Source organism: Nicotiana tabacum, chromosome 10, assembly GCF_000715075.1.
Source record: "Nicotiana tabacum cultivar K326 chromosome 10, ASM71507v2, whole genome shotgun sequence".
NCBI classification, from domain to species: Eukaryota; Viridiplantae; Streptophyta; class Magnoliopsida; order Solanales; family Solanaceae; genus Nicotiana; species Nicotiana tabacum.
The window spans coordinates 3,458,812-3,470,867 of NC_134089.1; the positions used below are offsets into that span (position 1 = coordinate 3,458,812).

At 32.7% G+C, this 12,056-nt stretch overlaps 1 protein-coding gene across 1 annotated transcript; it reads right to left on the reverse strand.

Moving 5' to 3' along the window:
* Positions 1-225: 225 nt before the first annotated feature.
* Positions 226-11,128, reverse strand: LOC107767692 (GDSL esterase/lipase At5g03610). The gene is made up of 5 exons (XM_016586775.2): positions 9,551-11,128; positions 8,967-9,245; positions 6,320-6,591; positions 1,597-1,900; positions 226-595 (listed from the first exon to the last, which is right to left on the reverse strand). Exons 1-5 carry the CDS (start codon positions 9,591-9,593, stop codon positions 369-371), a joined length of 1,125 nt encoding a protein of 374 aa, XP_016442261.1. The 5' UTR covers positions 9,594-11,128; the 3' UTR covers positions 226-368.
* Positions 11,129-12,056: the final 928 nt, after the last annotated feature.

Genomic DNA, 12,056 nt, shown 5'->3' on the forward strand with positions numbered 1-12,056 from the left:
CTGATCCGACTAATCAAAATTTATGTTGCGCAAGGTACATTAAAGGAAATGCACTTGCTACCAATAGTTTTTTCATTTCTTGTACTCAATTCAAGACCGTTGATTACGGGTGGAAAGATCTCATCAGTCCCACTATACTCTTGGTGGTATTTATTTTATATGTTAAACCTTAATATTATTCTTGAAAAGGATAGTAGTAAAACTTAAGACCGGATCGGACAAAAATTTAGAACAGCAAAGTGGTAGAAGCCTTTATTTTGTTCGACTCCCAAGTACAAAAAGAGACTAGGCCTAATAAAACATAACAACAAACATATAAAACAAACTTTCAAACCTATAAATTACATAGAACACAGCACAACAAAACCCTAAACGAAAGGTAAAAAAAGTTTGTGAGTAAGAGTTGATTCTAAAGCAGTATAAACAGCACGCCATCCTGCTTCTGTAGGGTGAACTCTGTCCCAGAAAAATGCAGATTTTGGATCATTACACACTGTGTACATCTTCTCACCTTTCTCATTCATATTTCCACATGAATATTGATTGCTTATTCCCATACAACATGGTTTTAATGGTGTCTCAAACCTTGTACTTCCTGCTCAAGAATATTTAGTTTATCAGTATGGAGTCGTTTGGCACGGTGTATAAGAATAATACTGATCGAATAGGGTGTATTAGTAATAATGTGATTAGTTTTTATCGATTGTTTGCTTTGGTGTATTAAGGGTTTTAAAAGGGTAGTTATGTCTTTATATATGCTTATCCATGTATTAAAACTCATGGTATTGCTACTAATAAATATTACTGAATAGGTGCCTACAAAATATGTCGTATAACTAATACAATTATTAGTTGCAAGAGTTTCTAAGTTTCACTTTTATCAGAATAAAAAAAAAAAAAAAAAAAAAGGATCCTTTTTGGGCTAGTGTGCATACAGAGGCGGACCAGGATTTTAATGTAACGGGGGCACCAATATTCGGTTCAATCAGTGCCCCTAAAGACTCTTAATGTTCAGGGTTTCAAGTGATTTAAATTAACCATTTTCAAAATATATACATATACATATACATGATTTCTGCCGAAATTTAGAGGTCTAATAACTATCAAGGTTACACATGGGTCCGCATCTGTATGCATATGCAATATGGGCTTACATGTGTGCAACGTACCAATTTGTAATTTCCTTAAGAAGAGAAAGAGTAGAACAATAACGGCTCAATCCTAAGTAAGTTAGGATTAATTTTATGAACTATCACATCACTACTAAAAAAACAAGAATTAGCGACGGACGAATACTATAGCTAAATAGAAAATCCGTCGCCAATCCTATTTAGTAACGGATTAGCAACAAAGTATCAACAAATTCTGTTAGCTGGGAGCAATTTAGCGACACTTCAGTGACGAAGTTCGAGTCTTCTAGAAAAATTCATAGAATTAGAGGAACTCCTCTTCTTGGATGAAATGATCAAGGAATAGTCGGAAGCATATCTCGAAGAGTAGCTAATTCTATTTTTTTTAGTGCATAGTGCTCCATTTTAGCTCATATCATGAAAAAAGCTAAAGAGAGTAAATAGCTAGAGAAAAATAGTTCAATACCTGGCACTCCTTTGCGTTCCAACACAGTAGTAAATGAGGTAAAAAGATCAAGAATGACAAAAGTAGAATCCTTTGTCTCATTATTCAACTTTGCCACAGCTTGTTGCAATAATACATTGTGGAAATCCACAGCTGTGTTCTCAGTTGCATTGCATTGTTGAAATGAACTCAAAACTGTGCTTTGTGGAAGACATCCTAAGGGCTCCAATGCTGTTACTGCTATCTTCTTTGCACCAAGCTCATGAACTCTTCTCATGTTTACAACTAGTTGATTTACCACACTAGTTATAAAGGCAGGAAAATCCTACACACAAAAGGCATATGTATATATAAGAGCTTAATTTTTTATATTATCAGATTACCTAAAAGATAAGTAACAACAAGCCCAGTGAAATCCTATAAGTGGGGTTTGGGGAAGGTAAAGTGTACGCAGAACTTACCCCAGGGGCAGATTTAGGAGGGCGGAACCCTTTGCCGAAAAATTATACTGTATATATAAGGCAAAAATCTATTTTTTACCTCTATATATTATATTTTGAATCCCCTTGATACATCCTAAAAGCATAACTTAGTGATCAAGGGGGTTCAAAATCTATGTAAGGTCGTTGGTTCAATTCCCACTAGCTACAATCCTTTTAACTTTTTTTCTTTTTTGAATCACATTAGCGAAAATTCCGTCCGCCACTGCTTACCCCTACCTAATGAAGATAGAGACACTGTTTCCAAAAGACTCTCGACTCTACCTAAAAGATAAGTACGAGTAACTTTTCATAATAAACGGAACTAGTTACCTAAAAGATAAAGTTGATAACTTGTTCTGATAGGTTAAATTATATTAATACCGTTAAAATTCTTACATTGTAAGTATACATAAGTTAAAAGTTCTCGACGCGCACATAGATATGTGTGAGTTCAATTCTCATTGTCCTCTATTAATTTTCCCCTATTTCGAACATAGGGAAAGGAAAAAATTGACATATTAAAGGGTCATCAATCAATGTGAGTAATCTTGAATCAGTTTAAGAGTAATATGCTAAGGGATCGTTTGGTTGGAAATAAGTTATCTCATGATTAATTATACTGAAATTAGTTATTTCGGGATTATTATCTCAACCTTCCATAGGGATAAAATAACACTACAATCACATGATAACTCATCCAAGGTTACTTATACCATGATTTTATCCCAACTAAACGTAGAATTAACTCGTCTCAAATTTAATCACGGAATTAATTATCCCTCGTACCAAACGAGTCCTAAGGGTCTTGAGATCTAAGATTGCCACTTTAATATGTTGACCACAAAGTAAACATTTTTCTAAATTTTGTTATTGTTAAACATTTTTCTAAATTTTGTTATTGTTGTTTTCTTGGTCTAACACGAGAGGCAGAATCAAGATTTAAAGCTTATGGGTTCGAAAATACTAGTCTTTCTAAGTTAGTGAATTCTAAATTAATAATTTTATACATATTGAACGAGTTTCGTAAGACAAATATAAAATTTAAATCTAAATTAATATGTTCGATCGAACCCGTAACTATACATTGACTCCTTGTCTGTCACATAACTGGAGCCTAGAGTGTACCACTCCCTCCGGTTCACAATAACTGACCAGTTTCCTTTTAGCACGCCCATTAAGAAAATGCTAAACCCTATACAAAAATAACTACTATGACTAAACTACCTTTATTAAATATTGGTCACATATTTATAAGGAGGAGTGAGAAAACTTTTTAGAAATATGCATGTAAAGGTAAAAGAGTAAAAATAAATTGAATTTTTTCTTGATTACGTAACTAGACACTTTTTGAACCAAAATAAAAAAGTAAACTGGTCACTTATTATGAACCGGAGGGAGTAATTTTTATCCAAGAAAAGGGTGACACGTGAGCCAATTAAGAATAAAGTCGAGTGAAAAAAAAACTGGTTTTTAAGTAATTTTATGGTTAGTAATGATCCACCAAAACAACAACAACAACAACCCAGTATAATCCCACTTAGTGGGGTCTGGGGAGGGTAGTGTCTACGCAGACCTTACCCCTACCCTAGGGTAGAGAGACTGTTTCCAAATAGAACCCCGACATCCTTCCCTCCAAGAACTTCCCACTTTGCTCTTGGGGAGACTCGAACTCACAACTTCTCGATTGGAAATGGGGGTTGCTTATCAACAGAGCAACCCCTCTTGTCTAGATGAATTCACCAAAACCAGTAGATGAATTCAGCTAGTTTAGAGTGTAGTAGGTGTAGGTCCAGTATAATTTGTTCCAAATGAAATTATACATAAAAATCCAAGAGAAGCAGGTTGGTCAAACATCTAAAGTTTTCTTCTAGTGGTGTCAGCATTCATTAATTTATAAGATGTCCTTCTATTGCAGATATCAACAGTTTACTGAACATTTCAGTTCTAAGGACAATAATACTTGACACCTTATCTCGATTCAAGTTTTATTTTGTGTCTCGTACAACTTACACTAATTGTATGAGGCTTCTTTTTGTCTCACAAATTTGTGGACCCCAATCTTACACTTTTAGGTCCATAGAAATCTGGGTCCACAAAATTATGAGACAAAAAAATTGTCTCATACAATTAGTGTCAGTTGTATGAGACACAAAATATTTTCCATTGGTGTTACCAAATGAATGAGATTTCTCTACCCTTAAATAGAGATTACAAAGTCGCTCCTGGAAATAGAGATACCCTTAGAAACAGTTTCGACATAAGAATTTTTTCACTTTTTTTCGAAATCAGTGTTTGGCCATAAATTTTTTAATTTTTACTTGAAATGAATTTTAGAATTTTTGGAAAATTTGAAAAACTACAAAAACTGTTTTTCAAAATTTTCGGTCAGATCACTCACATAACTTCAAAAACAACCCAAAATTATATTCATGTCCAAAACACAATTCTATTTTCAAATAGTACGATTTTCACTTGAAATTTTTTCACTTTTTTTTGAAATTTTACAATTCTTATGTCCAAACGCCCACTTAGTAGAGAAGCTTCTCCTTTAATTGGCTCAAACCAATAAATACCAAATAGCAGATGATTAAAGGAAAAACATATTTACGTAATTGGTGATTAGAGGTGGAAAATGGGTGATTTGGGCTAAACTTGGGCGAGTCAAAATCGGTTGACCCAATAAATGAGAGCCAAGGATGACAAAAAAGGAAAGAACCAATTTTTTTTTAATGTATTTTTATGGTTAGCGATGATCCACCACCAACAACAAACTCAATGTAATTTCACAAGTGAAGATTGGAAAGGATACCGTGTACACAGATCCTACCCCTACCTTCAAGAAAGCAGAAAGACTATTTTCGAAAGACGCTCGACTTAAGATTAGCGATGATCCACCAATCTAGCAAATGAATTCAGCTATTTTAGTGTTACTGTAGTACATTCACTGTATTCGCGATGTTGTATTCATGAATACAGCAGCAAAAAGCGCCTAAAATCAAGGGAGTCCAGCTGTACGCGCATGTATTCACATGTATTCACACTGGTGTATTCATGAATACATCAATAATTAAAAAGTGCCTAAAATCAGAGCAGTCCAGCTGTGAGCGCATGTATTCACATGTATTAGCGCAATGTGTTCATGAATACAGCAACGACAATCACCTTAAAAATAGGTATGTCCAGCTGCTTAGGAGAGAGGAAAAACATAAATAGCATATTTTATGCCTTATTTCATGCCTCAATGGTAGTATATACCATAAATACTTATTTTGCAATAAAATATAAAAGATAGCTATAGAAAATAATATTTTAAAATAATTTTGATTTATAATAAATAGGTGTATACCTTTGTTGTAGTATGTAAAATTTTCAATTATTAATGTATAACCCAATAACTTAAAAGGATTAGAATCTTAAACTCATAAGCCTCAAATTCTGGCCCATTATTACCTTTTGTTTTGAAGCTGACTATATCAAATTTCGAGTCCTATTTTTAAGCACTTTTTAATTTTTGGATATATTCCAATTTGACATCTAGGTATTTAAAGTAATTTAATTATATACCTCTAAATATTATACCTGTAGTATTAATATTATTGTCGTACTTTTTTCTACTTAGATTTCTAGCATTTTTTAATTTCTGTAGTATTAATCTTGTTGTTGTTGCTGTTCTTTTTTAAATTACTTTTTTTTTCATTATTGTATTTTTTTCACAATGTATGACTATAAGGTGGGACCAAAATCTACAATCATCCTGTATGATTTTGAATGATGAAAGAAGCCAAATCCTTGAGGGATCCAAAGTTTGGCCTATGGTCTCCACTCTCCATCATTGGGTTTTCTCTGGTATTATTACTTCGAAATAATATATATCATAAATAATCTGATTGTAAAAATATTACAAAGAAGATTAATCTTTAAAAGAAACTTCACAATCAACAAAACTTAAAAATTTTGCTTTTCTAGAAAACTAGTACTACTTATAGCTATTGGATTAGGCACACTAAATTGGTATATTCTAGGGCAAAGACATCTTTCAGCTTGCGGCCGAAATTATTTATATTCTTTAGCTACAAAAGTGCATAAAATTTATACTGTATTTTTTGTATATAATATACAGAAATGTAAATTATTATATATTTTTTCCACTATTATTTTAAGAACGGCTATACAGTATCATTTTTCTTATATTTTATATTCTATGCATGCACATTAAATTTATTTACTATTTATTAACCATATAATAAATAATATTAAAGTACCTGAGGAGTACCACCATTAGCAAGGAAAGCACCATAATCATTTCCAGCAAGAGAGAGCAAGAACAATGAAGATTGCACATCTGCCTTTGTATAGACTGAATTAGCCATCAATTTTTGGAAAAAATCGATTTGAGTTGTCATATTTGGCTCAGGGACTAAAGTATCAAATACACCAGTTCCTCCATATGCAAAATTTACCCCATATCTTAATCGATTTGTTGCATATTTCATCCATCTGTACGGCACTGGTGACTTCACTCCCAAGAATTTTGCTGTTTACACATGTTAATTAAATCAGTAATGAACATAAAAAAGCTAAAAGATTAATTAAAACCCTATCTTTATAATTTATCCAGAGTTTAATTTCTATATATGATCAGGTCACTTAAAAAATAACAACTATTCGTGATATATAAAAATAACCTTCTAAGCAGAGGCGGATTCAACAATTAAACTTTATGGGTTCAGCTTTTAAAATTTTTAGTATTAAACCCATTTATATTTTTTAAGTTATGGGTTTATGTCTACAATTTATTACAATTTCAATGACATTTTATACCTAAATTTATGATCCGCGCCGAAAATTATGATTTTAATTGTACTCGCGCCTACTATGGTACTTCCACCCCTGCTTCCAAAATAAGGTTGGCAAACTGCTATAATAGGTTAAATTACACGTATAGTATCAATGTATATTATTAGATAGACAAATAGCATAAGTGGACCCGTTATCTAGCGCACGTAAATTCAAAATATTTTTCTAAAGGATGGTGGAAATTTTGGTTATGAAAAGTCTATAATATTAATTAATATCTATAATTAAATATGGAATAAATATAATTTAAATTTTATATTGGGATTAGTATCCTTGTCCCTAACAGAAGTGGTAGAGTAATCATAGAAGTGGGCTAACAAAATGCAATGAACAAGTTACAAGTGACCACTAGTGATAATGATATATAGAACCAAAAGAAACTTGGTTTAGCACTAATTCTTTCATAATGTCGCACTTTCTATTATAAAGCCACACGTTTATTAATTAGCCAAAGATAACACTTAGAAAAAAGGTGGTACGGTGCACAGAATATCTCGTGTTCACATAGAGTCCGAAAAAAAGTCATATCCTAAGGGGACATGATATAGACAACTTACTCTGATGCAAGCACCAGCAGTCGTCGCAGATGTAGCACAATATTGGCGGGTTCCATTGAACCCATAACTTTGACACGAAACAACAATTTATGTGTAAAAATTTATTAAAATTGCAACAACGAGTAAATATGAACCCATAACTTTAAAAATATAATGTCTCAACACTCAGAATCTTAAAAGCTGAACCAATAAAATTTACATTCTAAATCCGCCTCAACCCTCAGGGGTTGGCCTGGTGGCAATTGACTTGAGCCTTGGGGTTTGCTCCCTTTCAAGGTCTCAAGTCCGAACCCCACTGGGTGCAAACAATTTCTGAGGGTCATCGGACTGGGTAAAACCTAAATTAACTGGGGTGCACTTGTAGGAAACTCCTTGCCAAGGGCCTGTGCACCCCCGGGATTAGTCAGGACTCTTAAATACTCGGACACCCGATACAAATAAAAAAAACATTCTAAATCCGCCTCTAATTATGGTGGGTTGATACCCGTGATTCATAAATATCATATAAAAATAATTTTACGTTGTTCCAAGATTCCCTTACTAAAATTATTTTTATTTAATATATTGAGAGAAAAGTAATGGAAGTAATTATGGGATCTCAAGAAAGAAAAAGATAGGAGTGTGGTGGTCTGACAAGATGATGAAGAAAAAGAGAAAAAGAAACAAAAGTATGAATAATGCAAAGATGTCCAGCCCCAGTGCAGAAAAGCAGTACAAGAAAAAATTTAAGTCATTGGTAAGTAGCAACCCACTATGAAAAAAGAGAAGAAAAGATTACTCAAAAATTAATTGTTTATATAAACACAAAAGATAAAGTGAACATAATGATGAAAAGAATAGCATGGGAAGAAACAAAAAGGCTGCTAGGCTGGAACTACACCACACAATAAACAAAGTAAAATACAGATATTTGATTACAGCAATAATAACAAATTCAGTATAATTCTACGGGTAAGATCTATCTAACAAAAGTAATGAGCACCCAAATCTTACTCCTATTTTGTACCGATAAAAAGTTTATTTTCAGTAAATCCTTGACCCAAAAAAGCATAAATAAAATATAAATATTTGATTGATATGAAAATTTAAAAAATATGTAATTTAAAAATCTTGATTAGAACGTTCTACTAATTAAGTATTTTTTCTATTATATTTATTTCATGTGACACATTCTTTTCTTTTTAATATATTCTATATAAAATATGACATATTTCAATATTTACCTTCTATCATTAAATTTTTATCATTAAAGATACTTTTTAAAGCTGCACAAATTTTATAAAACACTTAACTTAAATAGTCATCCACTTATAATACATGTATTAATCTATATATATATATATAAGTATCAACTAGAAAAACATAAATGGTGAATTCAATCCTCCAGCTATTTGTGTAAAATATTTCAAAAAATAAAGACTAGTTTAATTAAATTAAATTTCGAACTCAGTGGAGCAGTATCACAATAAAATGAAAAGGAAGGAGAAATATATACCAAGATAGTCAGTGAGGACACGGCCATCGGAAAACCTGCCGGAGGGCTTGCCGGGGAAAGTGACACCATATGGCTGTTTCCAAGAATTAGCCACAGATTTTCTATTATTCCCTGTATCTGCATATGAATCTCCAAATACAAACATCTTTGTGGGTTTAAAACCATTTATTTGATGCTTCTTTTGCTCATTAATGGCACTTTGCTGCTGGTTATGGCTATGGTGATGATGGTTATGGTGGTGATGACTTGAACCTTGAACTTGAATACTCCATAAAAAACCTATAAATTTTATAGAAAGCACTTGTTAGCAGGGGTGGAGGCACAAGCCGACCTACTGATTCGATCGAATTCATTAACTTTTATTTAAACAGTGTATTTGATGTTTTGAATTCATGAGACATGTATAATATTAAACCTAGAATTCAGTCATTAATATTTGAAGTCGTTGTTCTAAAATTCAGAACCGAATCCGGGTTCCACCTCTGCTTGTTAGACTATAGAACAAGAACTAATCATAAGGGTGTGTTTGATACGAAAGAAAATATTTTTTTCCTATCTAATAATACTATTTAGAAAATGCATACCTGTGATGAAGAAGGAGAAAATGAAGAAGTGTGAGAACTTCATGGCTTGATAATAGGAAGGAAAGTTTTAGTTTGAATGGAGAAGAGTTGTATGGAAATATGAAAAGGAAAATTTGGGGAAGAAGAATAGTGAGATTCTATTGTACTAATTCTAAAGTTATTTATATATTAAATACATGAAAAAGAATAGGAGGGGGACATTGATTGGTGGAGTATAATTTAGTCATTGGACCTTTAATTTACCAAATAAATTCAAGACCATTTGGTTAGTGCCACAAGTTCATTGGAAGTAAAGAGGTCTGCCAAATTTATTATAATTTCCTATTCCAATTGGTGGTGTTAGGGGTGGGCATCGGTCGGTTCAGTTCGGTTTTGAACATTATCGGTTTTATCTATCGGTTATCGGTTTACAAACATCATAACCCGATAACAAAACCAATAAGCTATTGGTTATCGGTTAATCGGTTATATATCGTTATCGGTTCGGTTATCGGTTTACCCGATAACATAAAACAACTAAAAAAAATTGCAACATATAAAACAAAGAAATCAAACTGCCAGAACGTGTAAACTGCCAACTTTTGTTGTTTCTTAACAAAAGCACGCTCCCACTTCTGTGCAGTATCTACTGATGTCTGACGGAGAACTGGTGGTGAGTCTTGCGTCTTGACTCTTGGGGGCTGCGACGGAAACAAGGATGAGAACTGAGAGACAAACGACTGAAGAGTGAAGGAGAATTAGGAAAATAAATAACCCTAGTATATACTTAAGGGTAAATTAGTAAATTATATCATTCTTATTGGGTTATCGGTTTTTACCCAATAACAAAAATGCAAACTGAGCCCGAACAGATAACCCAATAAAAAAAAAATTTAACCCGTTATCAAACCGTTAACCCAATAACCCAATACCGATAACCCAATAAAGAATTAACGGTTCGGGTTATCGGTTTTACCCGATATATGCCCACCCCTAGGTGGTGTCCTTTAAGAAATTAACCATATTGCAAAAGATGGGATATATTCTTTTCTACAAGGTTTTTTTTTTAAAAAAAACATCTACTCATGTAGGGAATTTTCTATATTTTGAAATAAGGGCAAAATATAAAATTGACTTGTCGGTTCAAACTAATTACATTCGTTAGCCAAAAAATATATAAAATATGTATTATATGTATATAGTTCACATATATAGAAAAAATATCTGTTTTATGAGCTATTATTTTTGGGAGCAGCTAAAGTATACATTTTTTAAAAAAATTAAGGAAGTATCGGATCAACTTCGATTGCACCCATTAAGTCTTAAATGAACGTGAATAAATCACATACTTTCATCTTTTATTTCTGTTGAAATTTGAATGTTGGTCTCCCATAATTCTTTTCTATAAATTATTTGGGAGTTGCACTTATACTAAATACTATGGATACTCTCCAGGTACTTTTTTAAAAAAATGGAATGTGTTATGAAATATAATTCAAAGTAGCAATATGGAACAAGGAAATAAAAGCAATTTAGTAAAACATGAACAAGAAATGGAGATAGAGAGAAGGAAGAGATTTTTTTTCTTTAATTGTGTGTATTTTCCTATCTATTACAAAACCTTTATATAGGCATGAAAAGTGAAGAAAATATGTCATGGAATATGTCATTGAACATAGAAAATATGTCATTGAATATGTCATTAACCATTTGAGAGAAAGATCATGGAGAAAGAGTAGACATCCACCATATTTTGATTTTTATCATAACACTCCCCCTTGGATGTCCATAAATAATGTGTCTCGTTAAAACCTTATTAGGAAAAAACCTTATGGAAAAAAATCCTAATGAAGGAAAAAGAGTACATATATTTAGAAATATGCCTTTTGGTTGCCTCGCTAAAAACCCTTGCAAGGAAAACCCGGTAGGACAAAACCTTGTAAGGGAAAAAGAGTACACCGCGTATTAACTCCCTCTGATGAGAGCATCAGTTCACATCCTTCAGCCTTCGCATCCCAATCTTGTACACCAGTTTCTTGAAGGTTGACGTCAGTAGAGATTTGGTGAACAAACCAACCATATTATCACTTGAACGAATCTGTTGCACATTGATATCACCATTCTTTTGAAGATCATGTGTGAAAAATAACTTTGGTAAAATGTGTTTTGTCTTATCTCCTTTTATGAATCATCCCTTTAATTGGGTCATGCATGCTGCATTGTCTTCATACAAAATTATGGGTAGTTTGTCACACTTCAAACCACATTTTGTCTCGGATAAGATATATTATAGACCTCAACCAAATACATTCTCGACTTGCTTTATGAATAGAAATTATCTCAGCATGATTAGAAGAAGTAGCCACGATTGATTGCTTAGTCGATCGCCAAGATATGACAGTGCCTCCAAATGTAAACACATAGCATGTTTGAGATCAAACCTTGTGTGTGTCAGATAAATACTCTACATCGGCATAACCAACAAGATCAGGATTGCAATCATTGACATAAAATAAGCCCACACTGG